Genomic DNA, 19,570 nt, shown 5'->3' with positions numbered 1-19,570 from the left:
AAAAGGATCCGCCAAGTCTGATTGTTTCCTTTGGATCGGTATCGGTTAGTTCTCGACGAACGAAGTAAGTACGCTTATCAGTTTTGTTAACCAAAACTTGTCCCGAAACTCGCCTCCCAAAGCACTGGAAGAAGAAGAACTGAACAGGAAAAGGAACCGATTTCACTCCGATGGCTGCGTACTGTCTTTTTGATGAACGGTAGCTGTCAAACAGCAGCTGTCAAACAGCAGTCGCCACTTTTTATTTACATCGTCATTGCGATTCTAGGAAATAAAGAAAAATTGTTTTCACTTCCCCGTGTGTTCAAAAATCCACCTTACTGCTCAGGGCGCCTCTTTTTGTGGTAAAACCGTATCTCGGCGTAATCAAAGGGCGGCGTATTCGTCAAAATGGTGAGGATCCGCAGAGTGCATCGCAGTTCCCGTGTCGTCAACTACTTTTGCTTTGTCTAGTTTCAGTTCAACGGGTTCAATATGATGTTTCCGGATCACACGCGTCCTTTCAACACCACCTACAAGTGCTACTCGGTGTCGATGCTGCCGGGCAACGAGCGCCAGGATGTGGAGAACGGTGGCAAAATCATTATGCCACCGTCGGCGCTCGATCAGCTCACGCGGCTGAACGTGGTGTATCCGATGCTGTTCAAGCTTACGAACGGCAAGATCAATCGCAGCACGCACGCCGGCGTGCTAGAGTTCGTGGCGGACGAAGGAAAAATCTACATTCCCTACTGGATGATGCACAACCTGCTGCTGGAGGAGGGCGATATTGTGGAGATCGAAAGCGTGTCCATTCCGGTGGCGACGTACAGCAAGTTTGAGCCACAAAGTGTCGAGTTTCTGGACATCACCAACCCGAAAGCGGTGCTCGAGAACTGCCTGCGGAACTTTGCCTGCCTGACGACCGGTGACTTGATTGCGATCAAGTACAACAACACAACGTACGAGCTGTCGGTGCTGGAAACGAAACCGGGCCCGGCCGTCACGATCATCGAGTGTGACATGAACGTAGAGTTTGCGCCCCCGGTCGGGTACAAGGAGCCGGTGCGGAAAGAGAAGGAGGAAGAACCGATGACGATCGATCCGACCGAGCTGATGCCGGAGCCGACCGGGTTCGTCGCGTTCAAGGGCGAAGGCACGAGGCTGGATGGGAAGAAGAAAAAGGACAACTGTGCGAGCGATGCGGTGCCGGTGCAGCGACAGAACTACGTCCGCGGTATCCCCGATTACGATCATCCGTTTGGGTTGCTACGCTTCGATCGTAGCGTGCGGAAAGCGGAACTGAGCGAACCCAAACCGGACGAGGATCAGTTCCGAGAGTTCCAGGGCGAAGGGTTTAGTCTTAAGAAAAGCCGCAAGTAGTCGCCGCTACTGACTCTTGGCCCCGGTTCCGGGGACGATCCTTGTGATTCAATCTTACGCGTAGAAACGGATGAATGTCCACTCATGTGTGCTCGTGTGTTTATGTGTGTTACGAAACTTATATTTCCGTCTCTTCACCACACTATCGTAGGAATTCTATGGTAGATAAAATTACGAACCAAAATGCTTTCGACTTGTTTTTGTTTAGGTTGAATACGATCCGAAAGGATTAATACGCTTTGTATTTCCGCTTCTAACGCGATTCACTAGCTTGCAGCACGCTGCCGACGGGATCGGCAAAAAATGCTAAAGGAAAGGAAGGAAGAGAACGGTCATTGGTGGGTCCACGAAGTATCGTCCGATTGCCGTACCTTGGAATAGTTGAACAACTGTGATCGAGATCGGTGACCAGTAGGACCTTAGAAACGCTTCAGGAACTCCTCGGAGCAGATACGGGCCCGCGCGTTGACGGCCAGCTTCATCTCGCTTATTTCCTTGTCGATCTCCTCCATAAAGTGGATGACGAAGTCGACCAGCTTGTGCTTGTACATCTGCTCGGTGTGGAAGTTGGTGATCAGGAAGCTGATGTCGTAGCCCTCGATCGGTTTCCGCCGCAGGATGATGAAGTTCTCCGCCCGCATCATCATGAAGCGGGTGAACTTGTGGCACAGGATTTTCTCGATCTCGTCCGCCTGCTTCACGGCGATGCTGATGCGCACCGAATTGACGCTCGTTTCGATCAGGACTCGTTCCTTATCGTTGCGCGATATGACCACCGGCGTCAGCAGCAGCTCCTTGCTGCTGCGGACCTCCACCTCCGGTTTGTTGTGCCGTTCCACGACTTGCGACGAGAAGTTGCTCAAACACATCGCCGCCGTCAGCGTGTGGCGAACGGCCGTCAGGTAAGGCTTCAGAGTGGCAGCCATCGTCACACGCGCACGCTTCTGCAAACGAAGAAGGATATATTAGGAATCCAAATTTGCGGCGGCCCCCGGAACGGTGAGTCAGAGTTCCCGGATCGTGTTTTTCTTACTTTTCGAATCCGCCCCAGAAACACAACACACACACACACACACACACAACACGCTAGAGATAGCGAAATGTCAACATTTTGCTGTCACTTAGTGACAGCTCACTCACAGCATTTTCGTGTTGGGTTGAACGCGGCGCTTCACGAAGTACGAAGCGTCGCTTCGCTTCGGATTTTTGAATAGGACGTTGACGGCGACTATTTTCTATTTTTTTTCAATTTCAATTTTTTCAAAAGAGGTCCAATGCAGATGAAAATAAGAGGGATTCCTGTTCTTTCCATGATTAGACGTAGTCTTGAAATGTATGATGATTTACAATACGTTCTCCCCGATGCATTTAAGACTTCTGTTTGAGGATTTGTAGATCTTTCCGGACTTGTTGCAATATGAAATATAGTAGTTTGTGAAATAAAACAAAATTGGTCTGTAATGGGCCAGGATCCCGACGCCTCTTGAAGGATATATAGGCTTTCCTCCCCTACTCCTCCTAAACAGCTACGGGGCCCTAGCCACCGATATCTACTGTAGCTACCACGACCGCGACCACATACTTGGAACCGGCTTCGACGTTGATCCACGGCTGATGCCGGCGATCATCGGTCTCGAGGCAGAAGAAAATCCAATTGCAATCAAATCAGAGTACGAAGAGATCGTTGAGCAGCATCAGCTGCAAACAACGAATGGTGTTCCTTTGGAATCGATCTGTCAGGATCGAAAAGATCATCCTGTCGCTCATTGTTCATTAATGTTCGCACAGTCATCTAAGCTAAAGATTCATATCCGCACTGATACCGACGAAAGGCCTTACGTGTGTAACATCTGTGACAAAGCCTTCCATTCATCCAGCAATCTGGCACTACACTCGGAAATTCACAATAAGGACCTACAGTATCAGTGTCCTCATTGTTCATCAATGTTCGTCCACTTTACCAAATTGAAAATCCACATCCGGACTCACTGCGGCGAAAAGCCATACCAGTGCAAAGTATGTGACAAAGCCTTCCATTCATCAGGACATCTGACAGAACATTCGAAAATTCACAGTAAGGACCAACAGCATCAGTGTCCTCATTGTTCATCAATGTTTTCACGGTCATCTAACCTAAAGAGACATATCCGCACTCATACCGGCGAAAGACCGTACAAGTGTAAAATCTGTGACAAAGCGTTCAGATCACATAGCAATCTGGCAGATCATTCGAAAATTCACAAGAGGGATGAACCTAATTAATCTTCAGTGTTCAATCATGTTCGGGTTAGAATAAGTTTGAATTCGGCGATAGCAAATAGCATAATTTCACAAACAGCAACGACCTGAATCAGCTCAATAAAATTAACTTTCTTCACACACTGATTTTTGTATAAAATAAGAAATCTTTAAAGCACCGGCCCAAGAAGACGCAGCGGGCTGCTTCATTTTCTGTTTTTCTCATGACCAGCATGTCGAAGACTGGTGAGCCGTATACGTCGCTGCACTAGAGTAAGATCGTCGTGCAGCGCACACAACTCGCTGTTGTAGTGCCTTGTCCACTGTCCCTCAACACATACGGGTCATAAATCAATCTGAGAATCGTCTTCTCGGACGCGGGTAGGAAGGATTAGTCAGATTTGGCACACGGTCCATGTATCCGATGTGTATCCGATGAGTACTGGGATTATAAAGGTTCTGTATAACCCCAGTTTCGACCGTCTCGACGCGGTATTGAGCACCGCTATAGCCCTATAATTGCTACATAACAGTCTGTCCTCCTTTTTGTGTATGGGGTACATTATTACACTACTTTTTGCATTATTTCAATTAAATTTGTTATTTTTATTGTATAATCTACATCACTTTATGCATGGTTCATTTGTCGCTGGGTTCTGAAACACGAAAATAACGGCTTATTAGTAGAAGCTCCACAATGCCGTCTGTTTTCCTATACGCACCTTCGTCCGGCACTTGTTGGCTTATTTTTGCCAGCGCCTCAAACGTTCTCGGTTCCCAGATGGCCAGATCCGCCAGCACCTTGCGGTTTAGCAGGACGTCATTCCGGTAGAGACCGTACTGGAAGTCTGCAAACTGCAAACCATGCTGTTCGCTACCGGCGTTTACTCGCTGAGCCCATAGCTCTCGCATGTCCTGTTTTTTGAGTTCGCGTCCTTTAGTGGCGTATGCGAGCGCACGATGTACGTTGCGGATCGCTATGGAGTAACAATTTCGCCGGCGCCCGATATAGTGCTGTAATGCAACCGGAGTCATTGATGTGAGTCGCTGTTTACGCTTACGCTAGGCTACTCACTGCGCTTAGTTTGAAGATTTTACGCTTTCGCCAGAACTCATCTGGTCCCCGAGCGCGCACAAAGTTCACAATCGACGTGAAGACCATAGTTTAGATTGTTTTACACTATTTCGATTACTCTTTCGGACCAGGACCAGTGCCGAATCAAAACAAACATGTGCAATTTACGTAATGTCATCCGCGCGGCCGAGTGACAGACGGAGTTGTCAAAACATAGCCAAAACACACACTTTCCGTGCGAGCGACAAACACCGACCGGATAACCGTATCGGCACCATCTGGAGGCAGATGGGGCGTAATAGTCTATTTTCTAACTCGAGTGCTTGTATTAGACCTTCCACATAACGGAAATCGCACGAAGGCGATTAAATCACAAGATGATGCTGTGCTACGAAGGAAAACTAAGTCTCTGCTGCTTCCTGGGGGCAATGCTCAGTCTGGTGCTTTTCTACGGATCGGAGTCCTTTTGGTTCGACGTGAAGCAGGAGTTTTTGGCCAAAGTCGCCCTGGCCGTTGCCTACTACATTGCGCTGAACGTCATCATTCGGATACGGTTAAACGCGCGTGACTATCAGGCAAGTGCCGGCGGCTCTCTCCCGCGCTCGGAACGGAAGGGTAGATTTAATTTTAGAATGATTGATGTAACGTTCCATTTCTGTCCGCAGATTGCCGTGAGGGCAGCCTTTCTTGGGTTCGTCATGTCGGCAGGGATCGTTGTGTTCGAAAGTGCCGACGAAAAGTACAAAGCTTTCGGCGTGTATGCCACCCTGATGGCCCTGTTTCATTACTCCGAGTATCTCGGGATCGCCATCTGCAACCCGAAAACCCTCTCGCCCGACTCGTTCATACTAAACCACTCGATACACTATGCGTTGGCCGCTGTAGCTAGCTGGGTTGAGTTTTTCCTGGAAGTTCGACTCGTGCCGGGTCGGTATGCGCCAGGTGGTGGGAAACGTTACTTATCAGTGACCATACCATATTCTATTTGCAGAAATTAAAACGTACAAAGTTTTGTGGATTCTGGGCGTGATTGTCTGCTTGGCAGGAGAATCGCTGCGGAAAATTGCAATGATAACGGCCAGCAAAAACTTTAGTCACATCGTAAGTAGCAGCGGAACGGAAACGTTGCTCAAGCCTAATTCCTAATTCCGGTTTTGGTCGAATAGGTGCAATTTGAACGCCACAACGAACACGAACTGGTCACACACGGAGTGTACAGCAAAATGCGGCATCCATCGTACGTGGGGTGGTTCTACTGGTCCGTGGGAACCCAGGTGAGACGCGTTTTTTGAGGAACTTGTACATCCGGTATGCTGTAGCGCACTTTTCGTCCCACTCGTTGTAGCTGACCCTGGCCAATCCGATTTGCTTCATTATCTATGCCATCGCCAGCTGGAAGTTCTTCCACGACCGCATACTGATGGAAGAGATCACACTTTTGAACTTTTTTGGAGAAGAGTACATCCGGTACCAGGAATGTGTTCCCACGGGGCTGCCGTTCATTAAGGGGTTCCGTGTGGAACCATGATATTTCGAGCCTGATCCGGACGCAGAGGATCGCAACAAACAGTTCCGTACGGACAAATGTAATGAGACTGACGGGGGGGTAAGCATTGGGCTCGGTAAGGCCGAAGAGGGCACTGCGCCGGATCAGGCGGGCTCGCAAGAGGACAGAAGACGAAGCAGTTTCGGGGGCGGATCGTATCAGGGACGAAGTAGACGATACTCAGGTAGCTACGATAATTGTGACGATCACGACGCATCGTCGATGGTGTAGAAGCCCCCCTCTTTAGATGATAGATACCAATGACCACATAGCCAGGAAACCGTATGACTTACTTTAAACGAGGGGTTTCGTTTCGTGATAACTTTTTGATATCGATTATTATTTTGAGCGAATTTATTTACAAGTCACACCAATATGCAAGGCCCAGCGGCATACGACCAACGTCTAGCACAGATATCTGATCTTCGTTTGTCATCGAACGAACCGGCTGTGGACAAACGCTTACCCAAGGCGCCGTCTTCCGGTTGCTAAGCTAAGGATCAACTAAAGCACAGTAACGTACCGTAACGTACCAAAATGTAGCACTGTATTGTAGAAACGGAGTAGTTATATTTTCAACAAAACAAAATACAGACCTAACGAATGTACTAATTTATTTGCATTATCTGGTGTTTCCTACAAAACACATTACAAAACCCAGTGCACAAAAATTGCGTCAAACGGAACTATTTAGACAGGAATCGAAGAAGGCTGTGTTCTGGGTAGATTACCAGTTCAGAGTGTTTTCAAAGATGTGTTTCACGGGCTCATGCCGAAGCAAACATTATGAACGGCGTTCTTGAAACGGCCACAAACTAGTTCCTCTCCATTCGGACTTTGGCCGACTCCTTCACGTTAAAGTTGGGTACGCGATCCTTCTTACCGAGGATCTTGGTTGTCGGCTCGATGTAAGTGACGTTGCTGATGATGCCCAGCACTCGCCGCTCGATGATGCCAAGGAACAGCTTGGCATTGTTCAGCGTTACACGGCGCTCGTTGTTCAGCAGGTTCAGTATTGGGGCTTCGTCACACATCAGCAGTCTGCAACGGAAAGAGGGATGAGAGTTTACTTCCCTTGGACACCGGGGTCCCCACAGTACGCCCGCCCAGTACTTGTATATTCTTTCCGCCATTCGCAACAGTTCGTCCAACTTAATGTCCCACTTTTGTTTGATCTCCAGTGCCGCGTCAGCCGACTCCTTGCACTGCTGCTCGGCCAGTCGCAGCGCGTCAATGTTATCGTCCTGGGAATGTTCTTTCGACTCATTGATCGCTATTTGTTCAGCTACGAAACGGCAAGTAAAGCAATGGATATTCAGTTATCCGCATTACTACTTTAGAACCAACCGACCAACTTACTAATGTTGTCCTGCAACTGTTGAACACTTTCGGTGAGCGTTTCCACCTGGTAAGAAAGAAGGTCGGCAATAAAGTAGCAATAAGAAACGATCAATGTAAAAGTAGGGAATGGTGGCCGATCCGGCACGATTCGATGCACCGAGAAGGAGTGTGAATGTGAATGTGAGTAGGAGTGTAATACAAATGTTTGTTACAAATAAATACCTCGTGGCTCAGCTCGTTGACGTAGTTAAAGAGGGCAAAGTTTTCCTCTTCCTTTTTGATAAACTTGGCCACCAGCCGATCGATGTCGTCTTCGCCGGAGAAGTTCATGATGCGCGTCATGATTTGCTCGTACTCCTGGTACTGCTTCTCAAGGTGTTCCAGCATCTTCTTGCGCTTCTGCGCTTCGCGCTCCTCCAGCTCGGCATTGGCCCGCCGCTGCCCCTTTATGCCGAGGAACTCCTGCAGTTTCGCGTCATGGTCCAGTTTCCGCTGAAGTTCGCGCATCTCTTGGATGTGTGCCAGCTTATCGCTCTGGCCCTTGTCCTTCAGGATCTGCAACTTGGTGCACAGTTCCTCGCGCGTGTCGTACGCCGACGTGGCCTGTTCGATCAGATCAATCATGAACCGTTTGCCTTCGTTCAGCCGATTGACCAGCTTCTCCCACATGATGTTGAATGTCGCCCGCTCCGTCAGCATGTGATCGATTGTCTGGCGTAGCTGGGCGTTCTCAGCGCTCACCGAGCCGGACCGCTTGTTCACCACATCGAGCCGATTCTCGAGCTTCTTGACCGACTGCTGGGCCTTGGCTATCGTCTCGTTGTACAGGTTGTCCGTCACCTCGTTGTTACGTATCTCGGCGATCTCGCGATGTATCTTTTTGATGTGTCCCTCCAGCTCCCACAGGCTGTCCTTCTTCGTCTTCAGCGTATGCTGCGCTGCATCCTGCCGCTCGTACGCCTGCTCCAGCACCGACTCCAGTTCCAGTTCGCGCTTCGAGTGGGTTCCGTTCTCCTCGCAGTTGAGCTGCAGCTGGAGCTGTTGCTTTTCCTTCTCCAGCACCCGGAGGTTTTGCTCGAACTTGCGCAACGCTTTCGATTTCCCCTCGAGAAAGATGGACCGCTCGTTGAGCAGCGTGCGGAGCAGCTTCTGGAGCCGGGAAATCTCCGCCTCGGCCAGCTGGTCCATCTCGTACTGTTCGGCGGCCCCGATCTCCGACGCCATCTTCGGTTGGCTAGACATCTTTGGGCACGTTTGGTCGCGGGGGTTGGGCTCAACAGCTTAACAATGAATCTGGTCCGATTCTGTCACAATCTCGTCGCTCGATCTTCGCTCGTATCTTTGTCGGAAGTGATCCTATCGGGAATAAGACGGGAAATGTAAAACATCACCTTCGTAAACTTTGCAACGATTTGTTCGCTCCGATAATGGTGCGGCGATAAGCACAGTAAGTGCTACAATTGGTACACAAACTGGCAGCGGCTGATTGAAGATGAATAGAGGCCCCAAGCGCGGGAGACGGGCATTCGCCCGAAAAGGAGGATACAGATCGAGCATCGTTTTGGGAAAGTTGGGAAAAACGCGGGAAAGCGAGTGAAACAAACGATCGAAAGAGCGAAAGAGAAACACGCACGGCAGCGGCGGCGATAGAAATAAAGAATTTAAAAAGCACTACAAAAACCCCAGTCCGCGAGTGCGGAAACAATGGTGCGAAACGCCAATGTTGTCCGAAGCTCGTGCACAAAACAAAACACTAACCCTTCCGCGGAGAAGAGGCGAGAAGAAATGGAACGGGCTTTACCTGCGTTGTCACCCAGCGGTACGTTGGTGCGTCGGAATAATGTTGGCAAACAATCGATTTCTATTTTCTGCTGCTGCTGGCTGTGACTTCACTTTCATCGGAAGACCCTCCCCCGGGGTGTGTAGGAAGTATGTAGTTTGCCCTTTTTTCTGCGCCGAGAAGAAAAACTGAACCGGAACCGTGTGTGCGTGCGTGCAAAATGCCACTCATCCGCGGCTCCGGGGTGGATGAGAAAATGTGCGAAGATCCGGCCGCCCCTTGGGTTGATGCGGGAACCGCGAAGAAGGCCCGCCTGGCAGCGACTGAGCCCCGACGAACGAGAAATAGGAACCCGAATTTGGGCTTCGACCTTGTTTGATCAATACAGCGCCGAGGTTACCGTGGCGGCCTGCGTTCCCGAGCACGATGAAGGGGTGTGAGCGCGCAAATGCGCTTCCGGTGGGCCGAAATTCATCTCCACGACCACGTCCCCCAGACGGTGGCGGTGGAAAGTAAATCTCGAAGATTGTTCCGCCGGGTCCCGGATTCATCCAATTCGATGTCTATTAATTCCGGCCGAGATCAATAGTGAAAGGTCCGCATGCTTTGCATTGACCGCGTACTCCATAATTTCCGCTCGTGGCCCAGTTTTTACGGGCACTCCGTCCCGTTCCGCCGGATCCGGGCCCGGTGATGGGTCACAGAAAAACCGAATGGGAACAGAAAAATGTTGACCATCTGCATGGCGGTACTTAAAGCAGCAACGCACTTCATCCAGTCTGTGGCCATCGCATGGAAAATGCGGTAATGACGTCCAGTCGCTGCGCTTCCGGCTTGACGTTATGCAATTTTGTCACCATTTTGTGCAGTCTAGATTCAGTCTCTGGAGCGTGAACTATGCCCGGAGCAGGGTTAATCGTTGTTGGCATCCGTTGTTCCGCATAGAAAACGGAGCGTACATGGTCCCGCACACCTAGATGGACACCAGGCGATGTGAATATTACTGTTATGAGGGTCACACGGACATTGGGGCTTGTGGGTTTCACCTGATTACTTTGTGGATGTAACGGTAAATAAACACACATTGGAACGACTTCAACTGTCCTTCGAAACTCACAGTTGATGTTAAACACTAAATCATAAAGTCACACTTCATAAATGAGCGCAGCCAAAAAAAAGAGTAAATCGGAAGGCAAATTAACAGTCACTCGAATTAACAGTAATCAAGATAAAAATCTGACACCCTGTACCATTAATTTTTGATTATCTTCCGTGCACCGGCGTGCAAATGCTTCTAGCCGTGGCATAATTGTTTGACCCCATTTCTTGGGGCGGCTATCGGCGTGCCTACATCTAGAAACATATTCATGCGTATCCTGATTTCAAAGCACGGTCTATTGCGGCCGAGGAGCGAGCCTCCGAAGGGCCCGCCGGTTGTGTTGAACATCGCCACAATGCGTCACAATGGCGCAATGGGCTGTCACAAGCGAGGGACGAACAACAACAAATGCGCATTCGTTGGCAGCCTGGCCACAACACACAAAGTGGCGGGGCCCCATTATATAGCCCGTCATCTTTTCGGTGGCCACCCCGAGTCTTGGCGGCCGCATTCGAGTGCATCCAAAACAACGGCAACGGCAGCAGCAGACCGACACTGTGTTGTTGTGTTGCGAAAATCCCCGGTTTGTTGCAGAGCTCTGCAGCCGACCGATTCGCGAGGAGCTAGGCGCGCACAATTATTTACAACCACCTAGACGGCCACCTAGTGGTGGTGCTTTGGCCCCTAGGACCAGCACCCCTTACGGCCACGGCCGGCAACGGTTCAGTGCGGTTCGCCGCTGGTGCAGCGGGCTGCCGCAAGTTACGGCGTTCTGCCAGCGATAAACAATAGAGCAGAATGCACACGATCGTCCGCGTACGCGTCGTTTGATTTGGGTTGCGGGTTTTAAAACCGATTTTGAAGCCTTCGTGACCTCCATAGGAGTTGTTCGTTCGAGATTTCTTCCTCTTCCTTGTGTGCTCCCTTCGGATTCCCTCGGAACCGCGGAACACATCGCATAACGAGACTATCATTTCATCACAGTTACTACGGTTACGCGTTGTAACTGTGATACATTTTAGACACAAGCCGCTCACGCTCAGTTGGTCAGCTTCTAACCGTCCGAACGGTCAGGGCTACAGACCGTGGCGAGGCGAGCAAGCGGAGCAATAAACAGCGAATAAGAATTTCACGGTTGATTAGACGGATTGCGCGGTCCTCGGTGTTAATGGTTAATTTCCTGGCACCGACGGAAGGTTCTTTGCGGAAATCGACGGTGCATCGAAGGTTTAGGCAGGCCAAAAGGCTGCTTCCTGCGCTTCGTTATTGGTGCGGCAACAATTGGACGCGCAGAACGAACGCCTTAGGGGCGAGAGCTTACACACCAATTTACATCGATACTCCGACGTCCACGAAGAGACGGTTTGCTCGTGCAATCTTCGGTTGAAGAGAAAGTGAGAACCGCCTTCAATCTTCGCCCCATGCCGGGCCACACAGTAGAACGCGGCGGCAGGGTGGGTGAGAAACTAGCTTTACGGCGCCGCTCGACGATGCAGTGGCGTCCTTATACAGTGGCGTCCCAGGAAATCGCGCGGATGAGCTGGAAAAGAGAGATTTTTCCCACCGATCATAAACCGGGCCGAAACCGAGATAGGAAGGAAGCGTAAACGCGTGAGCAGCGCTGTCGATTTTGGGCCCGCGGCAGACAATTGGAACAAAAATTCTTAATTACTCGCGCGGGGCGCGTAAAACAGTTTCAGTTTATGGGCAAACACACGGAACGGTCGTAACAATGTTGGGAAAACGGACTGACGTTTCACTTTAAGGGCGCACATTGCGTGTGACCGCGCGCTCCGACACCTTCGCGCCGACGGGGGATTTCTTCCGCTGCGCCTGCCATTGTTTGCGGGCCGCCGAAAAGTGCATCCGAGAAGTGCATCCGAGTTAAGAAACGCCTGGCGTTGGCCCCAAAGTAGGCCGCGGGGCACTTCGGTGGTTTTTCGGGGCAATAAACGAGAACCGTGCGAGAAGTTCATGGACGACGATCGTGGACAATCGCGCGAAACGGTAGCACCACGGCGCTGGGTGATAATATTTATGATGAAGCTGAGGGCGCGCCCACTGTCCTATAAACTTTGGGCATTGTGACTCGGTCTCGCGGGTAACACGCCCCCCGTCACGCAGCACGCAACGAAGCGCGCTGAAGTCTGTGGCCGATGGGAGCACGCAAAGGGAAACTTTCTTCCGAACGGAAGCGCCAGCGCTAACCTACTAACGCAGCGCGCCATAGTGTACCGTGGCACTACCATTAAGGGTGCAAAGGTCTACGAAAACGGTGCTGTTCTTGCCCTTCCAGACCCGCAAAGACCTGTGTGCGACTCGGCTATTATGGTCGTCAAAGGGCTTTAGTTCAGCTAATTAGACCCATTACAAGTGGGCCTCAGCGCCAGATAAAATAGATCAAACTGTGTGGTTGAGCGCATTTGCCATGGGACTGCTCAATTCATCGCGCGTACGCACACGTGATCGTGTGCGCCGAAGATCCACCAGCGTTACTTTCCCGCACCACGGCGACACAGGAAGCGGTTTCGCGAAGAAAATTGTTTCATGGCCAATGAATTCGAAAGGGCCCTCTATAGGGAAATGGGCGACAGTGACCGTGCGTGACCGGGCACCGGCGACTGCACCGTCCCTTGTTCGTACTGAAGAAGAGGGTGTAATTATTTGTTCGACTCACCGCCGAGACTCGCCGAAGCGTCTGGAACCGTAAGGAGAACATTACCGATGCGAAAACGGAGATTTCTATCGTTTCGCGCCGCGCCGTAGCTTAGCATTAACTCTTTGCAAATTTGTACGATTTCGAGGCGCACATTTAAATGAATAATTCAAAGTGGCCCATGATTAATGGGGAGCTGGCTCGGGCAAAGCGATAGTCTGTGGAAGACGTTTGAATTTGGAAGCGAAACCCGGGCTATGCCAGCTGGGTTGTGAAAGTATACGATTGAGGATGTTTCGCTTTCAGTAGTGCCGCTGCATATCGAATGTGTTTCCGATCGTCGGAAGAACCTCATGTGAATCCCTTCTACTTCGAGAAACAGGGTGGCGCAAAGGTTAAACGCCAGCATCATTGCATCATTTTCCCCGTTTCCTCGTCGATGTCGATCACGAGAATCGTTATTTGCATTTTAACACACACACGGTGAGAGTGGTACAATCGTCGGCGGCAGCACAGAAGTGCCGGAACGGAAATTGGTCTCTTCGGCCATGTTAGCGTTTCCAAGCTTTCCACCGCCCGTTTCCGTTGACTAGGCCACGTATCCCGGGGCCGCACCGTGGTGATGCAACCCCATCAAACAGATAAACTTCTCCCCTGAACAAACGCGATGTGCGATGCATCTAATTATGAGCTGCGATGCATTTCGCTCGCTGAATGGTGGCTCAAGGCAGGCACGACGCAAGGCGTCACGACGAGCGGTCTGCCGAACAATGTTTATCGCTTGGCTTTCGATGGCGTTACTTAGCACACCGACCAAACATCTCACAGGTGAACCGTTGCCCAATTCCGATACCACCAAAATACCAGTCAGCCAGCGCCATTCTAGCAACAAACGCCCCCCAAAGGCAAAGATCTCACTCGCAGATCGACGGCTAATAATAGACCCGCAGCTCGCCCCTTCACACCGCAAGTGAGAGTGCTTCTCGCCCCCCCGTGAAAGCCTTTTTGCCAATCAATAAACAAATTATTCGCTCACGAGCGCCGTGAGCCGCCGAAAAGCAAGTGCCACCCCGAAAGTGGCATCATCATCGTTTCATAATGAATTGATGGAAGCTAATTGGGGGGCTCGTGGTTTCATCTTGGTTTGGGGAGAACCACCGGGGTGGGACAGGGTGGCGTGCGGCGGATCCGAGTGCCACTGCACCACCCCGATACGATAACTCTCGCACGAAACACTCTGAAGCTGAACGGTAGCGGAAGCGACAAACCCGCCGCGGTGCCGCCGCCGCGCTGTTCAATGGAAATGAAACTTGGGTCTATTACTATGATCCTGAATCAAAACAAGGTTCTTGATCCTGAATCAAAACAAGGTGCTAAAGAGTGGTGTGAACCTTTTTCTTCGGTTCCTGAACGAGTTCGTGTCCAGAAATTGCCTAAAAAGATGTTAATATTAGTTTTGTGGGATGCAAATTAAATTTTGTTGGCCTCTTACGTGCAAATTGATAAAACAATAAATTTTGATTATTGTTCTAACATTTTAAACCAACTGAAAAAGAAAGTTGGTGGGAAAAGACCCGGTTTGAAGAATTAAAAAAACATCCTCTTTCATCAGGGCACCGTGGCACAAGAGCATTTTGAAAATGGTAAAAATCCTTTAATTAAAGTCCGAATTGTTTAAAATATTCACCGTATTCAGCAGATTAGGTCCCTAGAGACTTCCATCTGTTTCCAGACCCAAAAAAAATCATGCGTGAAAAGCCTTTTTCATCAAATGATGGCGTCATAACAGCTGCGGAAGCGTATTTCGAACCTTCCCACTTCAGGAAAGGAATTCTTAAACTGGAGTGCCCTTGGATCAAGTGCATTGATATTCAGGGAGACCATACTGAATAATAAAATGTATTTCAAACCATAAAAAAGGTGTTTTTCTTACCGAGACAAAGAACTTATTGATCAGCCTAGTAGATGCAGTAGCCCTGGCCGAGGGCAACGGATAAACTTTATCAAACTGTATGCAAATTTTTCCACACCAACAACACCAGACCACCGAGGGGTTGCTCGGTGAAAGGGACCCCACACGCAGGACACGCTTGGTGTCACTGCGCACTGGAAGTAAATAGCGACTGCGACTACAAAAGTCGCACACTACACGCAACAAAACAATATTCCCGCCGCAGCAAACCAGCTCATGATGAGTGTGTAGCGATTTGGGACACGCCGTGGACGGAACGATTGTAAATCGAAGCCGGATGCCGCGACGGATCGCCGAAAATGAAAAACTCGCGACGCGCACAAGGACGACGCGGACGACGCGGACGAAGGACGTTTTTAATTAAAATCTGGAAACGATTTACGACCGCGCGCGGCCAACACTACTATGGCCGGGCGACAAACGCGCGGCGGACGATATAAATGTGGGTTCGGGTCTTCTGGTTTCGTCCGTCCCTTTCTCCCGGCCAACTGTTTTCCGTTTTTCTTTTATTGGTTGTTTTCTGTCCCGGTGTCCATTGCAATGCGTACCATCCGGTCGTCTGCTTTATTGTGTGACGCCGGAACACCCGGTTCCGGTGCGAGGCGAGGCGCTGTCTGTGTTACAGACTGCGCGTTAGAATATTTGTCCCCTCACGAAACGGAAGTGCATCGACCCCCCGGGGCGGGGGGGGACTCCAGCTTTCCCGGCAGCTTTCGTCATTATGTGACGCTTGATGTTTGTTGCCGATTGGTGGCTCGATTGATGGCGCTTCAAAGGGGCCTGCTTTCCGATTCGAGTACGGCTCGTGTTCCTTTTGATGTTCCGGCGTCGGGGATGTTGATTAAGGCCTTTGGGGCGTGCATGTTTTACGGAAGGATTTGTTTCCGAGATACTTTCATAATTTAACGACTCGCCAGAAGCGGAGTTTGGCAGGAAAGCTGTTCCGAAAGGTGTTCCGAAACGAACGAACTTTGAACGGCTGCGAGAGTGGCTTAGTGTAGCGCTGGTGGAGGTGTGTTTGGCCCTCGGAACTCCCCGGGAGGACCTGATCGAATTTCCTTTTGCATCCCGGTCACGTTCGTTGGTTTGAAGTTTTGCTTCCCCCGGGGCAGACCCGGGCGACGTCGCTGACGACGACGATGGGTAGATAATCGCTTGAGAAACTCACACGGAATTGGCTTAGAAAAGCCCCGTGCCCGCCGCTGGTTAGCGAGGATAACAGCCGGCGCGCCGGGATCGGTTGGAGGCGGATAGATTAGATGTAATTTTCACACAATTTTCCTCCAAACTTTTCGGGGGTGTTGATGTGGTGGCGGCCGGCCCTTTGTTGGTTGGCCCGGCTGGCCGGAAGCCGATCGAAAGTCCGCTGAAACCGGGGCCTCGGACGGAAGTGCTTACGGGTACGTGTGACCGCTCGATACACGGACCGCCGGTTGGAACTGGCCGGAAGTTTTATCCTTCTTTTCCGATTACCATTACAAACGGCTCGAGGCGGCGGCAGCAGTGTGTTCGATCGATCTTTTGAGCGGTTAAAGTATTTTTCTACGCTCCGGCGCTGTTTCCTTCTATTTTGAGGGTCCTTGTGTGCGCTAGATACGCGGTCCCAGATCGGTCCGATGCTACCCAATAACCCACTGAACTGCTGGCACCCAAAAATAGACGAACGAAGACGCGGAGCCAGCTCCTTCGAATCCAGCGTTCGGGATTGGGACCGACTTTCCAGCTATTAAAAGAATGCAGGCTCTGGGAACGGCCCCGCCACGTGTTCGGATGAATGAACATTCCGTTTGACTTTACGATGACCGGCCCTGCGATGGGAGAAAGCTGAGGACCACGGCCCGGGCTCGGGTGGAAAACTTTATAGATCATAATTTATTTCGGTCCCACCGAATCCCGCCGAATCCTTGGCCCCCCGGGGGCGGAAAATGGCCATCAAAGCCGTGGCGAGCGGAAAACGAGACCGAAAAAAGAAAACATTAAGGAGAATGTTGGATCATCGTCTCCTAATTCGATTATCACACTCGTAAAATCCGGCTAACAATTTCGTTGACCCGACCCGGCCATCGTCAACCCGGGGCCGTTATTCTCCGGGAGCGGTGAAAGGACGACGGTTGCCGGAAGCAGAGGTTCCGAATGAATCCTTGCGACCCTTTCGGACACTAATATATCGTCGGCGAAAAACTTGGCCACGGACAATGATATCTGGGAGGCGTTCGATAGGTACCGACCGATTCCCGTTCCCCGATTTCCATCGTTGGTGCATCGTTACATCCGACATTTTCCAAACTCGGGGGCTAATTCTTCGCGTGGCCGCGTGGAATCATGCGATATCGTCCATCTCTCGAACTATGTTGCCTCTTCGCTTCGCCGAAACACGGACACGCGCACAAACAAGAGGACCACTTCCCAAGAAAGAGCCAGCCTCCCAAGGTCCTGGCGTTTGTTGCCATTCGGTCGAACTTTTTTGCTCCGTTCGCCGGTCGCTGTATTTAGTTTATTTGTTTAGGTTAGCTTTCCCCCGGACCACCGGGGAGTCCGGAGCACACCGCTTCCGATTAGCTCGGGCGGGCGCGGGTTTTTCTTTTCGCTCGGTTTTTCCGCCCGCCCGCCCGTTTCCGGTACCGAGAGTCCGGTACCGAACGTCGAAAAGACAAATGAAACTTTCGCTTCGATTGCTGCCGACGCAGCGGTGGTGGCCACACGGGCCACAAACAATCCACTTCAACACAAGACACACGCCGCCCCCCGCTCGCCCTGCCAGCCAGCACCCGGGGGGGGGGCGTCGCAAGCCGCCCGGAAAAGCTCGGGAAAAACAAACTTCTTTTCCAACGCCGAAGGCGGTGGCAAAGTGAAGAGCTAAATAAAATTATTATTTCACTCACATTATTTCCATTAGGAAAGGTTTGGTTTTTGTGCCAGGACCGCCGCCAACGACGGCGGGCAGGATGTATCTGTTTTCTCCGACCCACAAACGGGGCGAACAAAGAAGATAAAGATTAAGGCGAACGGAAGACCAGCCGGAAAAAAAAGAATGCTGCGAACGAAGCGGCACACACACGCGCGCCAACCACTCTGAACCCGTGCCGGAAATAGTCCTCATTTTCTCATTTCTACCCTACCCGCTGGAAGGGAACTGGAAATAAAAGCGACGAACACTCACCCTCCCGAGAATGTAGGTTAGGAACCGGGAGAGCTAGTTTCGGTTCGCCAAGATTCGCAGGTTATTTGTTGTTTTTTGCTCCTCCGGCCAGTCAGTCGGCCACTTCTGGCTGTTTCCTTACCCCGGCCGAGTCTTTTTTCGGGGTCGGTCTTGTTAGAGCGGTTCCTCCACACACGTCGAATGGTTGGTTGCGAAAGAAGTGGCCCGGTTTTCTGGTTCGGCGATGAAAAACGCAAATCATCACAGAGCCAATCCCAGCATGCTGCGTGTAATCGGTTGCGATGCCCACGATGATCGATCTCCTCCGTCCAAGGAGGCGATGCTGTGCTGTTCGCAACGTGACAGAAAACCGTTTCACACCGAATGAGTGTTCCGATTCCGCCGTTAACCATCGCGGATCGAATCCCGAGGATCCCGCACACGCGGTGATTGAAAAATGCTGTTCGACCTCAAACTTTTCCCCTTGGCCGGCCGGTTAATCAGTAACGGACCGACGTGCGGTACGATTGCGAGAGCCGCATCCGAGCACTCAAATCCGAGCGCCGAAAGTTAATGAAATCCGGGGTTGCCGGAAAAAACTCCATAATTGACACCGATAGCCGGTTGAAAGCGAAAAGCGAAAATTGAAAACGTTTCGCCCCGCAAAAGGTTATTTTATCGACGCCGCGTGGGCCGATGATAGATTTCATAATTTCACAGTCTCCACTCCGGGCCGGGATTGGGAAAGTTTCCTTTCCGGAACACTTCATCGGGCAGCCTGGGGGGGGGTTTTGTAAATCACAGTCCCTGACCCTGAGAGCCTCGCGGACATCCCGATTCCGTGCTGATGAAGGAATTGCACTGGGCCACCGTCCATAAATCGTTACCGCTGTTAATCAGCAGCAGCCGGGCACCTTCTTCAAACAAAAGTTTATTTACCGACGGCGAAAGGTAAGGCCACACCGGGTCGGTTCCGGGTCGGGAAGAGCAAAAACCGTTAATTTCCTTTGGCAAACCACTTAGTTAATAGAAAAAAACCGGGAAGCCGAAACCGTTTATCAATTGCCACCACTCCTTGGCCCGTGGCTATTTGGTGGAAAAAAGCATTACCCATCGCCCGGACCGCCGGCCCTTTAATCTCCCACAATCGGCGTGAATCGACTTTCGTACATAAATCGTGTGCCCGAACGCGAACGCGAAGATTTCAACGCTTAGATTAAAGGATTTCCGCTTTCCCCGGGGAGCCCGGACGCAAAACTATGTGCACGGGTGATAAATTATTATTATTGGAAAGCGATAAAATCTATTCAAATTAGTTCTCGTTCTTGGCGCACGCTCTGCTCCGTTCGGGGCCAGGCCGGG

General features: G+C 50.9%; 6 protein-coding genes across 6 annotated transcripts in view; 3 read left to right on the top strand and 3 right to left on the bottom strand.

Moving 5' to 3' along the window:
* Positions 1-19,570, top strand: part of LOC128274907 (glycerol-3-phosphate dehydrogenase, mitochondrial) — a 281,955-nt gene that overhangs the window by 174,662 nt on the left and 87,723 nt on the right. The gene's annotated exons all lie outside the window — the stretch shown is intronic.
* Positions 269-1,549, top strand: LOC128274929 (ubiquitin fusion degradation protein 1 homolog). Its single transcript, XM_053013276.1, has 2 exons — positions 269-393; positions 454-1,549. Exons 1-2 carry the CDS (start codon positions 391-393, stop codon positions 1,360-1,362), a joined length of 912 nt encoding a protein of 303 aa, XP_052869236.1. The 5' UTR covers positions 269-390; the 3' UTR covers positions 1,363-1,549.
* On the bottom strand, positions 1,467-2,384 carry LOC128274940 (actin-related protein 2/3 complex subunit 4). Its single transcript, XM_053013290.1, has 2 exons — positions 1,734-2,384; positions 1,467-1,668 (listed from the first exon to the last, which is right to left on the bottom strand). Exon 1 carries the CDS (start codon positions 2,286-2,288, stop codon positions 1,782-1,784), a length of 507 nt encoding a protein of 168 aa, XP_052869250.1. The 5' UTR covers positions 2,289-2,384; the 3' UTR covers positions 1,467-1,668; positions 1,734-1,781.
* On the bottom strand, positions 4,179-4,819 carry LOC128274942 (39S ribosomal protein L20, mitochondrial). The gene is made up of 3 exons (XM_053013292.1): positions 4,676-4,819; positions 4,323-4,614; positions 4,179-4,256 (listed from the first exon to the last, which is right to left on the bottom strand). Exons 1-3 carry the CDS (start codon positions 4,760-4,762, stop codon positions 4,240-4,242), a joined length of 396 nt encoding a protein of 131 aa, XP_052869252.1. The 5' UTR covers positions 4,763-4,819; the 3' UTR covers positions 4,179-4,239.
* On the top strand, positions 4,972-6,777 carry LOC128274932 (protein-S-isoprenylcysteine O-methyltransferase). Its single transcript, XM_053013278.1, has 5 exons — positions 4,972-5,250; positions 5,341-5,602; positions 5,667-5,776; positions 5,842-5,949; positions 6,021-6,777. Exons 1-5 carry the CDS (start codon positions 5,053-5,055, stop codon positions 6,201-6,203), a joined length of 861 nt encoding a protein of 286 aa, XP_052869238.1. The 5' UTR covers positions 4,972-5,052; the 3' UTR covers positions 6,204-6,777.
* On the bottom strand, positions 7,037-8,804 carry LOC128274920 (coiled-coil domain-containing protein 63). Its single transcript, XM_053013266.1, has 4 exons — positions 7,785-8,804; positions 7,581-7,626; positions 7,335-7,506; positions 7,037-7,262 (listed from the first exon to the last, which is right to left on the bottom strand). Exons 1-4 carry the CDS (start codon positions 8,802-8,804, stop codon positions 7,037-7,039), a joined length of 1,464 nt encoding a protein of 487 aa, XP_052869226.1.

The sequence above is a fragment of the Anopheles cruzii genome, chromosome 3 (genome assembly GCF_943734635.1).
Source record: "Anopheles cruzii chromosome 3, idAnoCruzAS_RS32_06, whole genome shotgun sequence".
Taxonomy (NCBI): domain Eukaryota; kingdom Metazoa; phylum Arthropoda; class Insecta; order Diptera; family Culicidae; genus Anopheles; species Anopheles cruzii.
Note: the sequence above shows the minus strand (reverse complement) of the source record. Positions and strands in the feature narration are given on the sequence as shown.